This window comes from Triticum urartu, chromosome 6A (assembly GCF_056163025.1).
Source record: "Triticum urartu cultivar PI428250 chromosome 6A, HENAU_Tu73, whole genome shotgun sequence".
NCBI classification, from domain to species: domain Eukaryota; kingdom Viridiplantae; phylum Streptophyta; class Magnoliopsida; order Poales; family Poaceae; genus Triticum; species Triticum urartu.
The window spans coordinates 602,478,721-602,503,792 of NC_141878.1; the positions used below are offsets into that span (position 1 = coordinate 602,478,721).

General features: G+C 45.1%; 2 protein-coding genes and 2 pseudogenes across 2 annotated transcripts; 2 read left to right on the forward strand and 2 right to left on the reverse strand.

Moving 5' to 3' along the window:
* The first annotated feature begins 7,250 nt into the window (after nucleotides 1-7,250).
* Nucleotides 7,251-9,711, forward strand: LOC147967156 (uncharacterized). The gene has a single exon (XM_087529295.1). The coding sequence runs from the start codon at nucleotides 7,297-7,299 to the stop codon at nucleotides 9,565-9,567; it is 2,271 nt and encodes a 756-aa protein (XP_087385421.1). The 5' UTR covers nucleotides 7,251-7,296; the 3' UTR covers nucleotides 9,568-9,711.
* Nucleotides 9,712-11,578: 1,867 nt separating this feature from the next.
* LOC147967157 (F-box/FBD/LRR-repeat protein At3g52680-like) lies at nucleotides 11,579-14,202 on the reverse strand (annotated as a pseudogene).
* A 1,196-nt stretch (nucleotides 14,203-15,398) lies between these two features.
* Nucleotides 15,399-16,574, forward strand: LOC147967158 (BTB/POZ and MATH domain-containing protein 2-like). The gene has a single exon (XM_087529297.1). It carries the CDS (start codon nucleotides 15,399-15,401, stop codon nucleotides 16,572-16,574), a length of 1,176 nt encoding a protein of 391 aa, XP_087385423.1.
* A 1,417-nt stretch (nucleotides 16,575-17,991) lies between these two features.
* LOC125517099 (putative disease resistance protein RF9) lies at nucleotides 17,992-24,017 on the reverse strand (annotated as a pseudogene).
* Nucleotides 24,018-25,072: the final 1,055 nt, after the last annotated feature.

The following is a 25,072-nucleotide window of genomic DNA, read 5'->3' on the forward strand; positions in this document are numbered from 1 at the left end:
ACTAATCTACCTTTACAGCCAATTACCAAAATGTCCTCGAGAGAAAAGAACAGGGATCAATAGTGACCATTGGATCAATTATATACTACCCACTATTTACAGGAGTATGATGCACCGTAAAAAGTCTCTTCACTTATCACCATTCTAAGAGGTAATGGAGTCATTGAGAATGTTGTGTGGGAAGAAAGTGACTCAGATGCTACCGTTGCTGCTGATGCATGCATTGGTTCCATACTCCATGGAAAACAGTCTCCAGCTTTAGCACATCGACGATCACGAAATGGGGATCGGTGCGGAGAGGTTTGCTCATCTAAGCAAGAGGGATATGTTGTGCGCGTTCTGATATTCCTGCCACCCAGGTATCACCTCCTCTTCTCAATGGAAGTAGGCTATGCCTCCACATTGGTCAGGATAAGAACAGATCATGTGGGAGCTATGGAAGCACCGAAATGCGATTGTCTTCGGTGGTGCTACTCCCTCCTTGCAACACATTATCAGGAAAATAGAAGTGGAATGTAGGTCTTGGAAGACGGCTGGTATCCTCAAGATGGACATAACCAATTTCATACGGGGGCTCACGGCGGGTGATAACACGAGTTAGCACTAGCTAGAGTCGTGTGGACGTGGATCTGTATATATGTAAACACTCTTGTAACACAACCATGGATGGGGCTCTTCACCCCTCGTCTCCTTTAATATAAAGTATGCACATTCGTGCATATTCGAGAAAAAAAATTGGCCATGTTTGGCATATGTTGATGAATATTTGGAGGTGTTACTGCAATAGTGAAGGATTCTCTCGCCAAGACTCTTCAGTTTTGTACCTTATGTAACAGTAATGAGTATACAATGCAAGCTGTTGTTTTTTCCATTTTCCGGGGGCTTCTTTTTCTGTACCATGAAGTCTGGAGCGTCATTCTTTTTGCGGATTCAGAAGTGTAATTTCCATGGAGAGGGCAGTTTTGTTCATTGGCCATCATCAAGAATATGCGATTGTTTATATGCTGAAATTAAGTTCCCATCCTATGTTACTTCCACCGGCTATATAAAGTTGAGGTTTTCATTCATGTGATTTGTGAAAAGAGCAACTTGTAGTAATCAGTGTTCATTTGCAAAAAAATTGTAAGTCTTCAGTCTTGAGCATTCAAGCCTTATATACTGTCAACGGATGCTTGATTTACTAGTTGATAGTTTAATAAATAAGGTACAACTATCAGCATACTCCAGCCTTATACATATTGTTTATTTCCGAGAAACTGAGCCTTATACACATTGTTTATTTCCGAGAAACTGAGCCTTAGGGCATCTCCAGCCGCGCCCTCAGGAAGGCCTCCCCAGGCGTTTTTCTTGCGCCGGCGCCGAAAAATCGACCCAGTCGCGCCCCAGGAGTCCGATTTTCGCCGGCCTGGGCCGAAAACAGTGCCGGCGGACCCAGGCCGAACCCGGCGCGTTGGGGGGCGCCCGGGGGCGCCGGGCGAACTTTTTTGGCGCGAAAAAGCCGCGGGCCCGCCGCATCAGCGACACGGCTCTCTTCTCGCCCCTTCGTCGTCCTCATCGCCTCGTTTCCCGCGGCGAATCAATGCCAAAGCTGCCGCGCTGCCGCGCCGGTTAGCCTGCGCCATTGATGCCTCACGGGCGGCGCAGTGAAGGCCGGACGACGCGCGTCCCTCGCCCTCCCTCGCCCGCCACGCGTACACACGACGGCCACGCGTACGGGCGGCGTCTCGGCCTATATAAGACGCGCACCAGCGTGCTCGGCGATCACACTCTCTCGCCGTCGTCCCTCCCTCTCCTCTCTCTCGCCGTCTCCACCCATGGCCGAGCGCTTCCTTGGTGACGGCGCGGCGGCGAACGGCTTCGGCCGCCGCCATCTCCACGAAGACGAGGCTCGCCTCCTTTACGAGGCCGGGTACCCGGTCCTGCCGGACATGCGGGTGCCCGGCGCGTGGAGGATCAGTGCCGGCGGCGTGCCGGTGCCACCACCACCCACCGGGGTGGCGTGGCGTGCGGAGATCACACGCATCCGCGCGTCCCTGCCGCGGGCGGCGAGGGAGGGGCCACGGTACGTCCCCGACAGCCCGCTCTGGGAGCCCTACTTCCGCCGCCGTCACGCCGAGCAACTCGAGGCCACCAACGGCGTCGCGCCCTCCGGCAGGCTCAACTCCAATGGCCGGCGCCGGTGGTGGGGCGTGCCCGGGCGCACGTTGGAGGCCGTCCTCGAGTACATCGAGGGCGGCAACACGCCGTGCCTTGAGTACCCCGATCCCCCGTCCTTCTCACTCCGCCGAGGAAGCTCCTGGACCCCGAGGCGCATGGAGACCGGGGGGTCCTCCTCGTCGTCCGGCGGCTCGCCCTGCCTCCGCCCCGCCAAGCCGGAGCCCCAGGGCACGCCGGTCAGTGCCCGCACGCGCAGCTCCAGCGTCCGCATCGGCGCCAACACCTCCCCACCCACCGGCCGCTTCGTCCTCGTCAAGCCCAAGCCGGAGCGCGGCCTCCCCGCGGAGTACGAGGAGATAGCCCGGCGCGGCATCTCCGACGAGGACGCCCTGCGGTGGGCGCGGGACGACTACCTCCGCGACAAGATGGTCCGGCAGCGCCGGGCCCTGGAGGAGATCACCGCCCGCAAGCGTGGGCGCGAGGACGAGCACGGCGTCGTGGTCCTCGACAGCGACGACGACGACGACGCCCCCGGACCGTCCAACCCGCCGCGCCAACCGGGGGAGGGATGCAGCAGGGACAGTGGAGGCGCAGGCGGGGCCGCCGCCGCCGCCGCCGACGACGACGACGACGACGACGGCGACTACACGCGGTTCTACCGCCTCCTCGGCATGTAGGCGGCAAGGCGGGCGGCGAGGGAGACGGCGGGGGTAGCCCGCCGAAGTTTTTTCCTTCTTTTGTAAAATATGTTTAAGTTTGAACGAACTCGCCGATGTTTGCGTCAAATTTCAGTCGTGTTTGCGCCGTATTTGAATTTTAAAAAAAAACGTGGGCGCCGCGACTGGGGGGCATCACGCCCCCAGTGCGCGGTTTAGCGCCGGCGCGCCCTCAGGGGCGATTTTTTGCCCCTCCTGGGGGGGCCAACGGCTGGAGATGCCCTTATACATCGTATGTAAGTATGTGGTGTTTGAGCTGCCTCCTTGATCCCTTTATTCTGGAATCATCATTTGTGAGGTTTGAGATCATAAAATGCCCCTAGCTTGTGTAGTTTGCTTGCAGAGAGTAGTTGAATTCATGGTCTGTACATCTTCATACTGGATTTGGTAGCCATGACCTGGAGACAGACAGCTCACAAATCAACTAAAGTTGGCGAAAAACAGCTGAACCAAGATTTTTTTTTGAAACGAAAGGGGTTGCCCCCCTGCCCCAACTTTTTATTAAAAAAGCAAAGGCAACTGAACCAAAGATCATAAATGAATTTTGCCACGTCATATTTGTGCAATATTTGATTGGGCTGCATAAAAAGCAGGACTGGTAAAGGTATGTACCCTGTCATCATGCTGTCCAGTTTGTGCAACATTATCACCCTGTCCTCTCACCTCTAGATTTTCTTAGACTTCTGAAGCTGTGTTTTTCTTTTGCTGGAAAATGTGTTAAGCTTTTATGTTCTTCTCTGGAAAGGCAGGATGGCTTGGTGGTAATGTCATTATGAAAATAATTAATGGTCATTTTTAGCAGCAATTATTTAGAACCATGCTTATCTTTAGTACATCTAAGATTCACTCATGAAAAAATAAATATATTTGATGTAGGGCCCACTATGTTTTCTGCACAATTCACCAGCAACCATTTTGTAAATGGTGACATCAGCAAAATCAGATGAACCAGCCGATTTGAATCTCTTTCTGGTCTACAGCAAGCGGCCAGGTATATAATCCCCCCTTCTCCCTAACCTTCCTTACTTGCTGAAGATTTGTATCTATCTTTATAGTGCCACCTTGTCCTTAATCCAGAGACTCTTCCTGAAGGCTAGAAGTAATTATGCAACATAATTTCATCAGTTGAGTTGAATTTCTTCCTTCAGTATGGCCTGGGGTATGTGGAAGTTCAGATCAAGTCCAATGTTCCATAGGCCATTTCCAGTAAGTTTCAACTCAGCTTCTCCTCTACCTGTATCAGCAGCGTAAATTTCTGGTTCTAGATCATCCGGGTTCTCATTTAAAAATATAGTCTTGTGAAAAGAGCAACCTATGCAACAAATTTCACTGGGGAAAAATGTAGTCTCCTGACAAAGTTACAGATGCTTCGGTTAACTTGATCCATAAACAAGATACAGATCTGCAGCACACTAGAAATTTTCAACTGTTTTGCCTGCTCATCTTCATGGCTGCATTTGCATGTTCAGAACTGGTTTGACCATCTCTTGTATACCTTAGCGTGTATGCTTGGTGTGCAGATTAAAAGATGTCAGCGACAGCACATAGAAATGTTAAATGACAAGACAGAACACTCTTAAGTTCCTAAGTCTCTATCAGTTATTTTAGATCTGTAAGATAACGCACAGACAAGAAATGGTTGGAATAATAGTACACCACAGATCCATCTGAGCTGAGACTGGGTGAGCTGGGACGGAGGTGAGTTGACAGCATGAATGATGCACCCAGCACCCAGCACAGACCATTGGTACAGATAAATCAGAGGAAAAATCATACTCCCTCCGTCCCAAAATATAAGAGCATTTTTGACACTACACTAGTGTAAAAAACACTCATATATTTTGGGACGAAGGGAGTAGGTAGCTAGTTTTTTTTTTAAATTAAGTCACTTTTATCCAAAAAAGCTTTCAGAAACATAGAATGTTACTTATATCTAAAAGGAACACAACAATATTTACATGGATCTTAGCCTTCAGAAATCATAGCATACAAGAGATCATATAGCAGGTACAAGTACAACCAACAATTTTTATATTGTACCAACCAAAAGTAACACCGAAAGGAAGGATAATGAAACAAAACTACAATGAAAGCATATTATCAGGATGTGAAGTTAGACATATGTCTCGGTGAAGTCGATGGAGCGCTCGGTGACAGATGGGAGAGAGTTGAACTGGGGTAGATGAGTTTAGGTACTCATCCCGATCACAGGCGGTCAAGGTTGTTGGAGAGGGCAGATCTTGGGCCAGCTTTTTAAATGAAGCATTTTAAATAGTAATTTTTTTATGAAATAAATTATACAAGAGGTTATCTTTGAGAGCTCACTGGTGGGATCTTTACCTTCCCATTTTCATTGTAGCTGACAAGCTGGATCAAAATTCTGTGAATTGTTTCCAGTGGATATGATCAATCTTTGGCCAGCTTTCTCCATCAGGGGCTCGGCAGCTCTTCTCGAGGAGTTCAGAATTCCACACGACTATGCGCTGGAGGGAGGATGGCAGATCTGGTAACGATGACATATTGGGGCACATATGGATTTCGAGTGTCTTCAGGCTGGAGAAGCATTTGAAATTTCCTGGAAAGGAACTCATCTCACAATCGCTTAATCTCAGGCGTATGACGGAAGTGAAATTTGCAGATTTTTCAAATCAAGAGATGGCTCCTTGCATCCTTTAAGACAGAGAAATGATGGAACTGTAAAACCTTCAGCCGAGAGCATTATGGGGCTGCTAACAGTGAATACCTTCTGAGCCCGAAACTGTGCGATGCACTCCACAGTTAGCTTGGGAATATCTTCCAAATATACGTGGTCAACTTGCAGGGAAGACAAGCCTTCAACAAAGCACACATATCCGGGAAACATCCTAGTGAAAATGATTTAAGGGAGGTCAGATGACCAATCGACAAGGATGCAGAGCTCCTGCACCCATGCATGGAAAGCTTCATCAGGCGTGGTAAGTCACCACATAAAGAAATTGGCTGCAACAACACACCGGTATATAATGAGCTCCTCGAGAGATAATGGCAATAAATCTGCCACATGTGTCAAGTCTAGCGAAGGGCAGGAAATTAATCTGACCTCAGAAAGAGAGATAGCATCTTAAGCCCCCTAGTGACCTCAAACACCAGCAAGATTGGATGACCATGTAGTCAAGCTTTGTCAAATGTTTGAGTACCTTTTGTGATGGAAGTGTAGTTAAAGTCATGATCTCCTCTAAGCTCAAACATGTAAGTGAAGTGAGACCATCAGGGCAAACAGATAATGCCCCATCTGTAATGCCGCTTGAAGAAAGATGAAGCCGACAAAGCCCTGACGGTGGAACCAACGACATCCCGATGCTTCTTCCATAAATGAACCTAATCCTCTCGTGGCAACAAATGGAGCACACGTAGCTTCTTCAAAAATTGCAGAACCTGATGGAAAACATCACTTATATCATCTGTAAGTGGTTCAATGCAGATAAAGGATAAGGGTTGTACCAAAGTGGGGCTCGTAAACAAAAGGGTTGTTGGGAGTTGGGACGGGGTGAGCCCACCATGTTGATGAGGACTAGCTAAAGAATGGTTGAGAGGATTCAGAATATACACTGTCACTGTCCCGTAGTGGAAAAGGTAATCCCATTTGCAGCAGTACAGTATCTTTCAGCTCGTCCATGTCTTGCGTGGCCTCAGAGCTAGTGTACACAAGACAGGACAGTCGAGGCGGCATCTAGTCTGTCACTTTGTCCGTCTGCAGTTTTGCCTTTCAAAATTGGAAACCGTGCTACCTCTAGCCACACTGTCCTCTACAGGTTTTTCTTTTCATCGGTGTCGCACCTTTCTAGCTATCAGTAGCAAACATCAGTTGGTATAGGTAGCTGCATTCCAGCTATCCACTGAGCTCAGCTAGATGGCATATCCCTCTGGTGCTTGTGCCGGCGACATGCCGGCTGATCCAATGGTTGAGGCCGTGGAAGAAGTTGTGGCTCCGGTTGAGCAGCACTTGAAGTGGAAGAAAGCAGCCGAGGAGTTGGATGCTCCCCCGGCCGGTAGCCTCCAGCAAGTCCATACAAGTAGTTGGTCAGGAAATAAACAGATGAATAAGCCAACAACTTGCTTAAGAGAACATGTGATACACTGCAATAGGAACGTTTTAAAGTGAGTTCCAAAAGTGCTAATAAAATATGGTTAAGCCAAGCCATGACACCCTTGCAAGTGGTATCACAGGTATTTACAGTAAATTAAGGACAATCAAAAGCAAGTTGCACATACAATAACATTTGTATAGAGGGGGTTCGGTAGTCGATCAATGATCTTTGCCAATCATGTGCATATAATAGATTCAGCAAACGAGGTCGAAATGGACCAGTTCTAGCTAAACTAGCTACTTAGCTAGTGTGCGTGTGTGGCAGCAGAGAGGAGAAAAGAAATCAAGGGAGAACTGATGGCGGGTGTCTCAGGCGCTGTTGAGTGGTGGGAGGAGTCGCAGCTGCGCATCCTCGTCCTTGCTAGCCTGGTGATTCAGTACATCCTCCTTGCCGCTTCGGCCGCACGTAAGTTCCCCGTCAGATCCTGGTTTAGACCTGTCATCTGGCTAGCATACCTTGGCAGTGATGCCATTGCAATCTATGCCCTCGCCACCCTCTTCAACCGCCATAGGAAGCCACATGACGGTGGCAGCAGTAGCATCTTGGAGGTGTTGTGGGCGCCTATCCTCTTGATACACCTCGGTGGACAAGATGGCATAACTGCCTACAATATCGAAGACAATGAGTTGTGGACGCGGTACATCTTCACCGCAGTGTCGCAGGTCACCGTGGCTGTGTACATCTTTTGCAAATCATGGCCAGGCGGCAATGACAAGAATCTACTGGTTGCTGCAATATTGCTATTCATCCCTGGTATACTCAAATGCATCGAGAAGCCCTTGGCTCTCAACCGAGCTAGCATTAACAGCCTGGTGAGCTCTGATGAGCCTATTCGGAGGTCAATACACACACAAAAGCTCAAGATTGATCCGCTTGAGGATTTCATTGACAAGGCAACCAGTCCTATCGAGGCAAATGAGTATCTATTAACATCTGCCACACCGGTGGACTTTACTCCTTATAACCTATTTGTGGACCTTGCATCTCCTTCTGTTGATGATCGGATTAGGATGCTACTCTCCTTCTCAACACTTGATGGCAACCATGCATATTGTAAGCTGCAGCATTGGCTCTCCAACACCTTCCTACTCCTCTACACCAAAGAAAAGGTGTTTTCCATGTCTTCTCTCAAACAATTAGATTTCTCATCCATTGGCCTCGATATCTTTGAACTTATGGCTCCAATAGCAGTAAGTTTTGGTTATGTTCTCCGTTCATTAGCTATCTACCTTCCATTTATAGCCCTAGCCCTCTTCCACCACAGTAACCGAGAAGTTTATAGTCAAGACGATGTCAAGGTTACATATACCTTGCTATGCTGTACTGCTGCATTGGAGTTTCAAGCAATGGCCCTAAAGAACATTTCACGGGACACAGAAGAACGCCGCCAAAGGTCATCAGATATGGTGTCAAAAGATGATGAGCCTGGTTTCGATGATAAGGTTTCCCAGTACAGCCTTATAGGCCTCCTTGTCCGCAACAGGGAGCATTCCAAGATGATGAGGGTCGTCGGAGTTTTGCGATGCACCGACTTCCTTCAGCAACATTGGCACATGAAGTCCTGCTCCTCATCCTTCAGCATTACAAAGTTAGTGCTCAAGTATGTGAAAGGTGGGTGGGAGCATCACATAAGAGATGTTTCCAGTTACAGGAAGTTCAATGATAACAGGGGCCAGTTTACTCTTGGGCGTGAAGGGTGCTACCAGGAACTGGGATGGAGCTTGGATGGTGCATTCGATGAGAGTGTTCTTCTCTGGCATCTCGCCACGGATTTCTGCTACTACGACATGGGTGCATCTCGTTCTCACCATGACTACTGGTGCACGCAAGATTTGTGTCCTCATGCTTATGCATGCCCTGCTTGGTGTGAAAGATCTGCTCATCACAAGAGGGCCGTGCAGTGCAGAGAAATGTCCAACTACATGGTATACCTACTGTTTGTGAATCCTGAGATGTTAATGGCAGGCACCAGAAGAAACCTTTTCACAACTGCCTATGATGAATTGAAGGACATCGTTGAGGAAAGAGAGAAAACAGATGGCATCATCTACGAAGGATATGAGGAGATAGGGCTTACACAGATGATAATTGCTGCAGTTGATGGTGGAGGATCTCCACCTCCGGGTTGTACCCAGCAGCAACAGGGAGGAATTGTCTGTGATGCTTGGAGCATTGCCAAAGTGTTGTCCAATCTGCCTGAAGAGAAGATGTGGGATGTGATCGAAGGCGTCTGGGTGGAAATGCTGTGCTTCTCTGCCGCTAGATGCAGAGGATACCTCCACGCCAAGGGTTTGGCCACCGGTGAGGAATACCTCACCTATGTCTGGCTCTTACTGTACTACATGGGGATGGAGACTTTGGCAGCCAAACTGCAGAGGGCGGATCATCATCATCACAACGGAGGAGTGCATGGGGACGATCCTTCAACTTCTTGCGTCAGCGGGGCTGCCACTAACCAAGAGGGAGCTGCTGGTCCATCAAGATCAAGTGGAACCTACAAAGAACATGCTGAAGATCAATCCGCTGGTTACCAGGGCAGCCATGCCACCGGGGAAGAAATCGTGTAACTCATTAGTATGATGTTTCTGGATGCTATTTCGTCTCTGTTTCTCATTCCTCTGTTTGCTTTTATATGTGTGCCAATACTTTTGTTTTTTCTGTTGATTAACGATGCTATGCATGTTTGTTGGTGTCATTTCTACTACTTAGTTCCCTTTCTGTTGCTGAATTCAATAGAGACCGCACATGTTTGCTGTGAGCCTGTAACACGGATGCTTTCTGCCAGAGTTTTCAGTTTTGTACCTCATGTAACACTTGCACAATATGAGTTTCTGGGTGTTCTTTTTCTGTAACGCTTTTGGGGCCTTCTTCTTTCTCTGTAGCCTGTACCGTGGATACTACCAAAGCATTATTTTTCTTACTGATTCGGATCTCTAATTTACAAGGAAGAGAGCAGTTCTGTTAATTGTTCATTAAGTTCCTGTCATAGGTTACTTTCTTCAGCTCCTGCTATTTTTTGTCTCACCACACCAGCCATGTGAAAGATGGGGGTTTCGTTCATGCTCGTTTTGTCAAAAGAGCAACCTGCGGTTTCTAATTAATAATTGGTGAATCAAAATTGTCTGATTAACAATATTCTCCGGACGTAAACTACATGTGCTCTAATAAACAAGGAACTGTAGGCATCAATAACAATTTCAACCCAGTGTAGATCCAGGAGATCAGTATGTGACTTCCTTTTTTACTGTCTGCTACTTAAAGAGCATCCTTATGGTTGCATTTGCATGTGTAGTATTGTTTTGTTTCTGAAAAAAAGAATGTATCATGTGTAGCACTGGTTTATCCAATGTTTGGTGTGTCAATGAAAGTTGTCCGTTGCCCGGTCATTCTTTGATGCGACACTCGGTTATGTACCGGTCCTTTTCAAGCAGCTGCTAAATGTTTTGGGGCAAATTCGTCCGCAAGTCTTGCATTTGCTTGTTTGTGTCACTTCTAGTGACTGTATATTGCAGTGTAATAAACCGGAAGAAGATGATGGCTTTGGCCCCTCATCTGTGCTGCACTGCTGCTAGATGCAGAGGGTACCTGCATGCCACAGATGGAGATGCTGGAAGCTGGGGCGGCTATGCTTGGAAGAGAGCCTCTTTGTCATCATGCTGATGTGGCGAGAGAAGTTGGACATGTCGTGCTCCAGATCACCAATGGCAATGCGACCGTGGACGCTGCTGAAGAGTGATGTTGATGGTCCTTTGCTTCACATCTTTTGTTGGTGAAACTGAAATTTGTTTTGGGGTCCCTGGTCGATCGGTTGCCCGTAGCCCTCCATGTTTCTTGTAAAGTCTGAAGTTTTCAGTACGCGGCATTGAAACTCTGGATCCCAACACTTCTTTCGCTGTTCCGTTATCTCAGTGGTAATGGAATCCGGCCCTGATGGTCGTTTAAAAGAAAAAAAGAAACCTGAATGCCACGGGGGTAGGTGGGGTACATCATGCCTCAAACTGTATTACATGGGCATGGTGTGACGTTGGTAGCCAAACTGCAGATTGTGGATCATCCTCATCATCATTAAGCTCAATGGCCAACGGAATAGCCACTGAACAAGAGCGAGCTGTTGGTCAATCAATATGGAGAACAAGCTGCCGGTCCATGCCACCGGGGAAGAAATCGTCAGACTTCTGACTGTACCAATCCGTCTCTATTTCCAATTGCTGTGTCTTTTTTCTTAACTACATATGTGTGTTTGTTGGTGCCATTTCTGCTACTTAATTCCCTTCCTACTGCTGAACTCAGTGAAGACTATGAAATCTCTTCTTTACCATGGAGGCATTCTAGCAAATAGTTTTCAGTTTTGTTCCTTCTGTAACACTTGTACATTATGAGTTTTTGGTTGTTCTGTTCTTCATGCCTTCTTCTTTTTCTGTAGTCTGTACCATGAACAAAATACAAACTGACGGTATATCAAAATATCAAATAGCCACTGCCCAGTAACATTTCAGAGGTCTGCGGTGCAACCGGGGAAGAATTGTCTTACAATGATGATGTTTATTGACAATTAATCTATCAGCTACAGCTTGCAGCTCAAGGGTAGTAGTATTTTGACCGAGTAAAAAATTCCTCTGAATGCAGGAACTGAACTCGGACAAGGGAAGACGACAGCATCATCCCCTCGTTTAGTTTGTAGCTAAGCGACGACTTCTCTTTCGGTGTCCACTCCTGAACTGTGTGCTTGCAATCCTCACACACCGGACTCTTACAATGTTTTATGTCCAGCAGATTCACCGCTGCTTCCATGACACTCCTGACAGTGTACAATTTTTTCTTCTGCTTGAAACCTCCCATAGACTCTGAGCTCGGCAAGCTTGTTGTGCTTGAAATCAGATGCAGATGCTTCCCACTCTAGTCCCTTGTCCTTCTCCTCGCTAAACGCATACATTTTCCTGCGCTCCCCCGTTATCATTTCACATAAATGATCCCGCACCTACAACATTTGGCCAGGTCAAAAATTCCTAACTGGACACAGCAAGTCTGAACTTCAAAAGGATATATACAACAAAATTGAGAACTGAATAATCGGCACAAGACTTCACCAATATGCATAGTTTCTTGAGGTTGAGTGCACCTTGGAGTATGAACATTGTCCAAGTGAGATCACATTCTTCAGAAATGTTAAACAGATGTACAAGACTCAGTTTGTGGAACACCGGTAACAATTGTCTTCGGCCTTCCGGTTTGACCCAAATCTGGAAAAGAGAGGATAATGCATAGATTATGATTATTATAACCTCCACCCACGACATGTAGATCAAAACTTATGCACGCCACTAACAACGTTAATTGAGAACCTTCACTAACCTTTTCGCTTTTGAAGTTGAAATGCAGGTTGCTTATGGCGGTTTTACCCAGCAACTCACTTAACTTGAGCATCTTGTGCCATGAAAAACCAGTATTCATGATGCTCACGCTCTAGAGCATTGGGACATAGCCAAGACAGAAGGGATCATCTTGAGATCTAAATACATTAAACTTGAGAAGCATGAGTTTTGGCACCCACTTGAGATCAACCCTCTTAATAAGGCTGCTACCGGCAATCACTAGTTCACTGAGTTGTGGGTGTTCCACTGTCAGCAAAGACCCAACGCCCATATCGCAGTGGTAGAGGCGTAGGAACTCGAGTTGCTTGCATATGCTGAAATTTTTGGGAAAACCTGATTCGCCCAACCTGAGATTTTCTAGCGTGAGGCGTGCAAGGCCACGGAACGTGTTTGGACACGAATCAAGGAGCGACATGAACTGCCTCCCGTATGTGAGCAGCTCATTACCATCGGCGAAATTTTTGCGTGCCTTGGTCAAGATTGCAAACTCAAGAGAAGCAATAACCTTTTGTCTTGCTATGGTGTTGGCAACGGCCTGGGCGATGGACACGGTGGACTCATCTCCCAAGTAGAACTGCACGTGCAACATGTGAATGGTGTACGGGCTTGGAGCCCTCATCCTATGGAGGAGTATGCTCCTGGTAGCTTCCAGAACGGTGGTATTGGGCCGAACCACATCATCTGATCTCCTTCCATGCTCGGGCCGAAAAGTAGAAGCCATTATAACAACCTTTGGGAGTATAGCCAGGATGTGTTTCCAACGTCTGGAAAGGGCGGCAGTTCGTGCGGCGTCGGCAATGTCGAGTCGCTCCACGATGTTGAGCAGAACGTCTTCAGGCAAGTTGCTGAGCCTATCGTCATCGACTTGGTTGGCCTCCTACATACATACAGTTGATGTGAAGATAAATCAAGAGTTGGCTATACAGAAAGACGGAGTTTTGAGTATCCAACATTTTTTACACTCTACTATCCCACGGAAAGACCAGGTATTGACTATATGAGTGACGATCTATTACGGAGGGAGTACTTATTACACACAAAAGGATGCAATCTCGCTCATACCGTTTTCAGACTTTGTAAAACTACGCAACGGCCAACTCCGGTACTTCCGAGACAGGAGGCCATGTTTGGTACCTCGAGTACTACGCAACGGCCAACGCTCAGCTTGCGTCGATTTCATTTTTCTCTATGTTTCCCTTTTTTCAGGAAGACGATGACGCGTTCCGTAATTTTGCAAAAATAATCTGGTGTGCTAGTTAGATATTTCGTTTACCAAAATCTTAATTAATACAAGTCCAATTCGAAAATTTATATATTAATTAAAGAGTGAATTCCAGTTTTTACCCCCTAATTTAGCATTTTTGACATTAGTTACCCCATTTAACAAATTTTCATCCAGATTACCCCATTTAATGACAATATTGTTTGTTTTTACCCCTTTTAATTTTTAAGAGCCTTCTAGATCATGTTTTACTCAAGAGAGACTCAGTGCCCAAACATACATTTCTGTTATAACAAAAAAAATCCCATACTATTATGTTAATAACTGGTAGTACTAATTTTCAATGGACACACATCATTGGAGCCCAACTAAAAAACACATGTTCGACAATAGCACAGCAGACCTGTAAAATAGAATGTGATGTTTTAGTTTGATGATCTCCCAAAGCGTAAAATAAATGTGTCCTCTGATGTTTTGCATCAAGGAAGAAAACTAAAATATCATCACATTAAACTTACGAAACACAACTCACAACGCAAAATTGAACATACTGTCCAAATGAATATTTTTGCAAGCTGTGATGTCGGAACCTCGAGGCGTCTGTCCATCTTTTTTGGGAATGCCCGGTGTCACTGCAAAATGAAAACGTATCAGTACATGGACGGGCTGCAGCACTCTTGATCCTACAACCTAGCCGCCTGGTCTCGGCGGTCGGCGCAGTACATGAAGAGAGCGGAGGATAGATACTGTAAGGGCATGAAAGCGGTGATGATGATTGTGGTCTAAGAGGTGTGGCTGGAGAGAAACAGGAGAGTTTTCAACAGGAAAATTGCTCCGGTTAACAGCTTGATCCAAATCATTAGGGCAACCTTGGGGCAATGGAGAATTGCTGGTGTGAAGTGCTTACAATACCCATTTGGGGATCCCGGCTTATCATCCCCTTTCTGGAGTCTCTCTCTTTCCTTTCATTTCTCTTCAGTTCTCTTGCCACCTATTGGTGCTTGTAAATATCTCTACCGTCTAATACAAATGGCCAGCGATTGCTGGAACTTAAAAAAAATTGAACGTACTTGCCGCTCAAGATAAGTGTTCCCCTTTCCGGCGATGTGGTGGACACGTACACCTGACAGCTAGGAGAAAAAGAAAACGGGTGCTGCTCAACCAAGTGGCCGGTTCGGTCATTGGAAAAAAATGCCAAGAGGAATCTGATGGCACGGAGTTAATTGGCAGATCGCTCTCAAAAAAACTACTGGGGTAAAAACTGGCAAGACCTTTGCTAAATGGGGTAATCTGGATGAAAATTTATTAAATGGGGTAATTAGTGTCAAAAATGTTAAAATGAGGGGTAAAAAATGGAATTCACTCTTAATTAAAGTTAGAGTTGAATTAGCATGTGCAGTTTGGCAGCTTGCCGTAACCCAACGTGAGTCCGATTAGGATTTTGTGTGTTAGAGATGGACTTGGATCAGTAGGACGTGTGTTAGAGATGGTCTGAGTCCGATTAGGGCTTTCTATGTTGCTTGTCGGACGAGCTGTACTACGTAGGGTTAGAGATAGATAGATCGTGTACGAGTAGGACCAGGTTCAAATTAGTTGGTGTCCGTGTAGGACATGATTCGGCCATGTGTTTATATACAATACTCCATAGCCACACGTACAAACAAACGTGAGATTTTTTGAGAGAAAAAAAAATATCAAGAACAACCAGCCGGCGGTGCCAGCTCTCTGTTTCTGACTACGCGCAACGTCCGGCGCACAGCGAAGGGAGTAGCGGTGTCTCCGCACGGACAGCGATAGGCTCGTCATGTCATCGTTCACCGGTGTATCCATCATTGAAGACCATGAGGGGTGCTCTTGCAACACGTCGGCGGTCGACCCTGGCACGGACATTGGCTACCATCTGTTCATGGTCAAGGGCTACTCGCGCACCAAAGAGTTGCTGTCCATAGGCGAGAGCATCAACACTGGTCCTTTCATAGTAGGAGGTCATGACTGGTTAATCGAGTACTACCCTAACGGCGCATATCCGAGCTGCGCCAACTTCATCTCTCTCTATGTATCCCTTTTCCACGACGATGAAAAACTGGATGCCAGGGTCAGTTTTAGTCTCGTTGACCAGGTTGAGAGGCAGACACCAATGTACATTCGTGCAACTAATAAAGCTTGCAGGTTCGACAGTGATGTTTCTTGGGGCACCAACAAGTTTTTGACAAGAGAGGCCCTTGAACGATCGGCACATCTAAAGGGTGATTCTTTCACCATCCGGTGTGACATAATGGTACGCAAGGATCACAATACCGAAGATGCCGGTGGCCGCGGCACCAAGGTGCTCCTCTCAGACATAGACCAGCCTTTTAACATTCTCCTTCAAACCAAGGTGGGTGCTGATGTGACATTTGAGGTTAGTGGTGAGATATTCACTGCACATCGTTGTGTGCTTGCAGCCCGGTCCAAAGTCTTCATGACACAACTCTTTGGTCCCATGAAGGAGGACATTACTACGTCCGGTGTCATACATATCAAAGATATGAGAGCAAGCGTGTTCGTGGCATTGCTTAGATTCATCTACACGGACTCATGCCCTGAGATAGAGAAGGACTACATGGAGGAGGAAGAAATGTCACAAGTTCTCGAAGAAGAACAAGAAGATGGTACAGTAGAGGATGATGAAAACTGGCTACAATGGCTTCAAGACTTGTTTGTGGCGGCAGACATGTACGATGTCGAACAACTCAAGCGCATATGTGAAATGCGATTGTCTGATAACTTAATTTTGAGCTCGGTGATGTCTACCCTTGCTCTAGCCGAGCAGCACCACTGCCAGGGATTGAAGGAGGCATGCTTGAAGTTTATTCAAGTCCAATCCCCCTCGTGCTTGCAAACAGTAACGACGAGTGATGGCTGGGATCACGTAGTTTCAACCTATCCCTCGGTTTTAAAGGAGATTTTTGTCAAGCTTGCTTTGAACCAACGGAAGTGACACTCTCCTATATGGTACCGATGTTCCTTTGTTATACCTGAAGTGACCCTCTTATATACAGATAAGGGATCTTCTAGAGATGTCGTAGTATGTGTGTTTTGTTTTCAGTTTTCTCGTCATGTAAAATTAGCCTATATGCTGAATCAGAAAAATCCAACACATGGACAAATTGTCTCTTCATGGAATATATGGTAGGCGACAAATTGATCCGTGGGGCAGCGACAAATTTTTTGCTCGGGTTCAATCTTTCTCGTGGGGCAGCGAGAAACTCGGTATCCGCCCGGTAACCGTTTTTCTCGGGCGGTACCCAAAACCGTGGCAGCAATGTCGGCATGGCAACGGCGTTTTTGCTACCACGGGTGATTGCAGATGCTGGAAGCGGCGTCCTTCAAAGCTAATTTGAACTAAAATCACAACGAGTAATTTAGAACGGAGGGAGTACATCCGTCCAGCGATGATGCTACGGCCGGTGACTTTGCACTAGATGCTGCAACAAGCAATCGGCGTCGTAGACGGTGGCCAACAGCGCCGGGCTGGACGCTCGAGCGAGCTTTTTGGCTCGGCCCGACTCAGCTCGGCCCGATAAGGAAATAGGCCGAGCCGAGCTGCAAATTTTGGCCCGTTCAGCGAGCGAGCCGAGCCTGTTTTCGCTCGGTCCAGCTCGGTGGCTCGTTTCATAGCCTAGTTAATCTTTTTTAGGAATTTGCAGCCCAGTGTAAAGAAGCATTGCCTCGACTACCCGACGCCGGCCTCGTCGGTCCTTTGCTCACCAAATTCCCCCATGTCGCTAGGGTTTCTGCCGCGCCGCGCCGCCGCTCTCGCCACCACCTGAAGCTGTCCTTCTCGCTGTCGCGCCCGATGCTGGCGTCGTCCTCGCCGCGCCCGACACTGGAGGGCTCGCTCTCCAGACCGACGATGAACATGCCCTTTCGTCGCCGCGTTGGACGCCGCCGTTCCTCACTGACATGGTGCCTAGCCAAGCTTCTGCTGCCATCCCAGCGTCGCTGCCGCGTGGATGCCGCCGTCCGTCGCTCACTTGGAGGCGCAAGCAGGTATGACCTACCTGGCTCAGTCCCATCCTTGCCCCCCTCTTCTGACAATGACTCCGGCACCCAACTACGCGCCGACGTCGATGGTGCGCATGCAGACTGCACGCACTCACGTTCACGCACACATCGGCGGCTAGTAGGCAAGGCATACTGTATGCATCTGCTGCTACTTACGGACGCGCGCAAGCACACATACTACAGAGGCGTACACACACGTAGTAGTACGAACACGAGCTGATCGGGCTGGACCGAGCCGGAGGCAAAACGAGCCGAGCCTCCAGAAATAGGCTCGTTCATCCAGCGAGCCGAGCCGAGCCTGGCTCGTTTTAGGCGAGCCAAAGGCAGGCTCGGACGAAATACATCAACGGAAGATTTCGGCATGCAAAAGAAATGCCGAAATCTTCTGCCTACTTCTTGTTGCTCTTCATCCCTAGAGACTCATGAAATTACTTCCTGGTCCTCATGTTCATCCCCTGAATAAACTCAAGATTAAATGAACAGAGTGGAACAACAAATAAGGTGACACAGTTGTGCTAGTTTACCTGCAGATATGGAGTGGCGGACATTTGTGTCCAAGCTGCAGGGCTCCCTCGTGTACAACACATACCATTTCCTTTTATTGTTCTCATCAGGTGCATATGCCTTGACATGGTCGATATGACTGAACCTATCCCACTCAGGGCCAGATTGTCCCGCGGCTATGGAAGTGAGCAACGTCAGGCTGCAGCGTAGCTCAAAATGCCTTGGGTTTACATCTCGCATGTATTCAGGAAGTGTTTCCATGGCATAATCCTCCAATACGAGCCTCTGGAGCGCACAAATACCCTCCAGTACCTTCAGCTTTGGGCAAGTCTCGATCTGAAGCTTCCGCAGATTGGGAAGATAAGTGATATTCTCCAAGTCGGGGCTTTTAGCCACTTCCAGCTCAACAGCAGAAGCAAAGTTCTCTATTGAGTTGAGGTGCTGGTTATTTTGTGCAGATATAGACTTTAAAGCCCTTGCATGTGAGGCAAGGCCAGGAGGAAGACGCCTCAATCCGCAACTTTTGAGCATGGCTTGCACCTGCTCCTCCCACTCCCACTCCTCCCATTCCACCATTCCAGTTAACTCCAACTCCCTCAATCTCGGAAACGCAGCCGGTGTCTGGTAGGACTGCAGGAATTCAGGTCCAACATGCTTGATGGCTGGAGCGCGACGGATCTTAATGTCCTGCAAACATGGGAGTTGACACAAGCAATCTGGTAGTTGGGTGCAACAAGCTAGATCAAGCATGAATATAATCCTCAAGCTCTTGAAGACCGGTGCTGATCTTGACATCATCCACCTTGGGAGCCGTCGGCCAAAAAATCCATTTATATCAAGATACTCTAAGCTAGGCGAAGGGCAGAGCTCATCAAACACACCCGCAATTTGTCGCTGTTCTTCCTCAGAGACACCCTTTTCATCTTTAATCAGCCCGTCATCTCCCAATCTACTGCTGCAGTATAAAAACAAGTGGGTCAGATGAACTTTCTCACCAAGCTTTGCCTTTGCCGCAGACGAGGTAACAGACACATTTTCCAATCTCTGCACTCCAAGAGATCTGAGCTCAGAAAGAGGGCCTAACTCATCCAAACTACACCAAACACCATCTGTCTGGGCTGGAAACCCACGTAGGTTCCTTAGATTTGTTAGAACACTGAACCCCTTTGGTATACCATTTATACTAGAGTCATGAAAGTTAAGATAACTTGCCCTAGCTTCAAAATGCTATGTGGAAGTTTCACATATTGTTGGCATTCTAAAAGGCAAATGAACTGCAGAAATTTCATATTTCCAATGTTATCTGGTAAACTAGATATATTGGATTTCTGTATGAACAAGTACCTCAGGTGCTTGAGTTTCCCCAAAGACTCAACCAATACAGCAACATCTATAGATTCTGTATGTAGAGTTCGTAGGCAGGGAAAATCAACAATCGAATCACTAGGCTTCATAGATATAGGGCCAACTAATATTAGTGTCCTCAGTGTCTTTTGTGCATGTAAAGAACTCCAGTCTAACCCATCTGATTCCGACACTTTGCTTTCTATAGACAACCGAAGGAACTTGTGTGAACTAAGTTTAGTAATGAAACCAGTCTCTCCACTCTGAGCTGCTAGTGCTCTTCAGGCATTTCAGATGCTGACCATATAGGATCATTCAGAACCATACTCCATTCATGGCGGTGTTTATCCTTCTGACACAACAGTCCTCCCATTACTTTGACAGCAAGAGGCAAACCACCACATTTTACAGAAATTTGCAATCCAATATCCTTAAGCATATCAACTTCAGGTCCATCTGTCTCACTTGAAATTACCTGCAAGCAGTTTAAACCAATAGAGATAATAAGAAGAGGTTTAACTTTAAATAAAATAAACGACTTTTTTCTTGGCTAGCCCCAATTTTGTTTTATTTAAAAACAAGGTAGCCAAGAAATGGAACTATTAATATACTAGACAATGAACTATTTAAATTAAATTGTAAGGTCAATAGATCGGCAAGTGGGGATTCGCTGTCAACCAAGGGACTGAAATTAAATTACCAAGCGTTGTGGGAGAGAAGCTGTTCACTCTCATCAAGCTAGATTTGATTAAACAGCTGTAGAGTAGCTCTAGATTCCAAGATCTGTTGCAACAACCATGTAAAGACGACTGTACTCCGCCGTGCTATAAATTTATCCTGATTATCATGGTTGAAACCTAAACCCTGTGTTTTATACGTATCACTAGCACATATGCCCGTGCGTTGCAACGGGAGAGATTTTTTTATGAGAAGCATCACGAGAGATAATTGATGTGTCCATCTAAACGGTCTCCACAACAGTGGTGCGACAGAGCGGAGAGTTGTAATGTTCTCGCGAGTCATGTTTGGCCCGCGAGATCTTTACAGTAGTTGGGTTGGTAGGAGTGGCGGCCACTACCCAACTCGTGCCTTTTTTTTCTTCAGGTCCGCCTCCTTGTCGAGGTTGTGGTGACCTCCTGATTTTTTTATAAAAATTCACGAAGAATTTTGGATTTATTTTAAATGCGAATATTATTTGAATTTCAAACAAATTTGGATTGAGAATAAAAAATTAAAGTTCCAAATATTTATGAAAATGGGAAGATTCAAGGAATATTTGTGCAAAATTCGAAATTATGAAAAAATAAAAACAATATGGTAAAAAGAAAATCTGGTTTTTATCACGAACATTATTTTGAATTTTTCCATATTTCAATATAAAGGAATATTTTCTAATTTTCGTTATTTAGAAAAAAAATTAATATAAAATTCGCGAACAATGTTGGAACTTTTTTTAAAAATGCGAATTTTTTTTTGAATTTCGAAAAAAATTGGTACAACAATAAAAATTTAAAGTTCCAGATATTTCTGAAAATGGGATTTTTTTTTAAATTATGAAAATTGAAAGAAAATTTGTAAAAATCAAAATTATGAATAAAAAAATTATGGGAAAAAGTATAAAATAACTTGGAAGGGAAAAAAGAAAAAAAGTTAGAAAAAGAACACAGAAAAAACGTACATGGGCTGGCCCAACAATGGGCCACAGATGCGAAAGTCTAACTATATGCCGCTCAGTGGCACAAATAAGGTTTCCCGGCTGCGTGGGCTGGATATAAATGGGTGGCTTCTCTGAGCCTTAGCGAGTCCGGTCCACGTACGAAATTATGGACAAAACTCTTTTTTTCTTTTCTAGCAGATGAACCACAAAAATTTAGTACCACCTCGGATAAAAATAATATTCGGCAGTGAACGGATGAAAAAATTAAAGAAACGCACCTTGCTTTATTAGTAGGTATAGATATAGATATAGATATAGGTTTTGCCGTCCTTCAAGTTCTCACCCTCCACATCAATATCCATTGGTACTCAACCAACCGCTAGGTTCTAGCTGAACTAGACCGCTCCTTTCTAATGAAGGTGCCTTGCCCCTTACGCTTCTTATTTCCTTTAGCACCCGCATTTAGAGTTGCAACACTCAACGCTGCTGTTACTGTTTGCATGGGTTTACTGGACAGACTTTGTTTGTGTTTGCATGCTTCTTTTGTGAGCCTTTGCTGGACCTGAAACTTTGTTTTTCGAACATTGCCTCGATAAAATGACTGCATGCATCACTCTGATGCAGGGTCCGGGGGCATTCCTCCTTTTAAAAAAACTTCCATTAGTTAAACCAGCCAAAGCACTACACATTATTGTTCATCCATGAGTAGGTTGATGAATCATCGTACCCGATCGACTGCGTTCCAAGCATTTCTGTATTATTGGTCATCAATCAGTGGGTTGAACCATATCAACCCCGCGCCATGCATTCTGCATTATTGTTCATCAAACTAGCCAGGTGGCCGGCCCGATGTGCGGGCTAGAACTTTTATAGTTTTATCGTGAGAATGTATTAGTAGATTTGTCTATAGAAAAATGAAACAAAATGTCATCACTTTCACAAATAAATAAAGTGCAATTTAAAACTGTTGTTTTTGAAACCTATAGTAAAATTATTATTTTTACTTGTCCTAGTAGCTTGGAAATGCAGATTTCGTACATTTATTAGCACGGAAATAGACAAACTATGATGAACTTCCTAATCTCTACAAGTAGTACAAACTGTTGGATAACTAAAGGGATGCAATCCGATGCAAGGTGTAGAAAGGAGAAGAAAAGAAGCTTTCACATTTCAACATAGTTAAATGTAGTGTGAGCTAAATTTTGTCACAAATTGTGAAGAACAACCTGAATTTAACACATGTACACTACCACAATGCATCTTGGTATTACATAAGAATTAAGACCTATGAGAAAATAAACGTAGAACTAATAAAGTATAAACAAAGACGCTTTTCAGGTTTCAACGTATCTACAAACAGCTTTAGCTAATCTTTGTCGCATGATTGTATAAATAGTGTCAATAAGAAAATACAAAGAAATTCAGGAGGAAAAAAAATCAGGTTTAAAAACACCTGTTAGCTTTAGCTCAACCTTTAATGTAAAAGTGTAAAATCCATTAGTTCGAACCCAACTTGTTCTTGAGCTGTTAAGGACATCCCATAATGATGAGGTTTTTTTGTTTGTAAATTAGCTCAACAACGTCAAACTTGAGGAGATTTAGATCATCTATTAGATGGCACTACTCTAATTTGTAGTAACCTCTACGAACAGATCGTTCAAAAGTTATGCTATATCATTCAATCCTTTTATTTCCTTGTCATGGCTAATCAATCAAGAAGAGATAGAATGCATAAATCATTGTCCATTTCTAGAGAGTTCAAACTGAGCTTTGGTGGCGGAAAACTGAAAGAACAAACAAAATTATATTTGTCCTACGAAGTTGGTTGTGAACTTTTACTGAAATAGGGTATCCATATGAAATAAGAAAGAACCTAATTTAGATGCAATTATCTCAAAAAGATCCAAACCAATGTAACATATATATTCGCATTTAGAAATTAATCTTCCATGACACTAATCAATCTTTGGATGGCATTTCTCTTCAGAACACCAATCGGTACTCCCACCATTATTTACTCTTCGCTCACTCCTGCTTCATATTCCCTCATCCAGAATCCAGCCCTCCGCCTGAGCCTCTTGTGCATACATGTGCAAGATGGTCACGTATATACCATGATGCACATCACGGTTTGCAACAGAAGAAAGCTAAAGAGGTTAATTAAAATAACATCTTGGGGACAAATTCTATGGAGACAAGTCCATAGGTAGTGGTACCCTAGCCAGGAACCAATACTTTTTTAAGCTCCAATGTAGTCCTTTCATGCTTGTTATCTGGATGTCATGTGATGAAAAATAGCCATGCACCGATCGTACATGTTCTATCAGTTTGAGAATGGAACAAAGGTATGTACGCACATGCAAGGGGTAGTACTTACATGAGAGCAATTTGAGAGAATCGATCAACACCTGCCTCAGTTGCTGGTTTCTGATGGCGTTGGGTAGGTTGCAGTGCGAACCATGCTAGCAGTACTTCCAGCCCTGTGACGTTTTCGTTTCAGTTTTATCAATCCCTCAATTGGCGCCCATACCAAGAGAGAAGGGTGGGATGGTGCGATCGTAGAACACGACAAATTTTCCTATGTAGAACTTGCAGAGCAATTAAGTGGTCTGTTGTTTTTACTTGCTCCAGTATTTAGTACGTGAACATGAAAGGCTAGGTTAAGTGTTGTCAGCATGAATTAACATAAAAAACTGGCGCTTAAAAGGATGTACTACTCAAGAATACAGAAACAATATTGAAGTACAAACATAGTGGCCTATTTCCAAAGCATATGTGCCAACAAACAGACCTGGACTTCAGCACATCGATCAACCGGTCATAGCCAACCAATTGTAGGAGGTCCAGGAGCTGCAGTATAATGAGGCCCATACGTGCTGATTTGAGAAGGAGAAGCAGTTCCATATTTGCTGAAGAAGAAGTAGGTTAAGCTCCACGGTAGTGGCGCTGCAAGGAGGGTGCTGGAGAGCATCGGAGCTGAACAGAGAGGATGGTATGATGCGGCGGCGGTAGGCTAGTAAACCTCATGGGACGTGAGGATAGAATAGTACGTATAAGGTTAGGTTGCACTCTATTATATTCTTCCCTAGAATTTATTCTGTGTAAGGGAGGCGGACACCTGATCTACTGATGTGTTTCAAGCCAAGGCTGCCGTGTACATGCGTGTATCTTGTCCTTTTTTTCTTTTTGTTTGTTCACTTTTTTTCTTTTTAACTGAGGTATGTTTTGTGTTGTCGATTGATTTGTGATTAAGGGAGAATTGAAGCTTTAGAGATGATTACCTTTAAAGTAAATCCAACGGTTGTGATTTTCTGACTTACATAATTAAAGGCTAGATATTTCTAATTATTGTGGAATTCTCTAGCATATTTATCTTTTTTCTGGTTAGCCAGTAACCCAGACGACTTGTCATTCGTACAAAGCCTTTGGATTATTATCATGATATATAATAATAAGAGGAAATTTAGGTTCATACTACAGCCAAACAATGTGCCAAATTAAAATTTAAACAGTGGGAATATTTGATCAGTAAATTAAATTTTAAATATAAATTATTAGGCACTAATATTAAGAAGTAGAAGAGTATATCAGACATGGTCATGTAATGAGTTTTCGAAGTGTATACATACGTGATGTTCCTTTTTTTCTATTTTGCAAGTGCACGAACATATGTTGTGTATTCTTTTTTTGTAAAATCTGACACATATCTTTTCTAGGACAACACGTTCCTTGTTTTTTTTTCGAACTTAACAGGTTCCTTGTTTTTTTAACTTAACACGTTCCTTTTTTCTTTGAAGTCAACTTAACATGTTCCTTGTTTTTGTAAGGAAGAGTCCGACTTCTTTTTGAATCTTTTCCCTGGGATGCATGCAATCTTTTTAACGTAATCTTTTTTTTATGAGGAAACTAAATGGCCTCTAGATGTA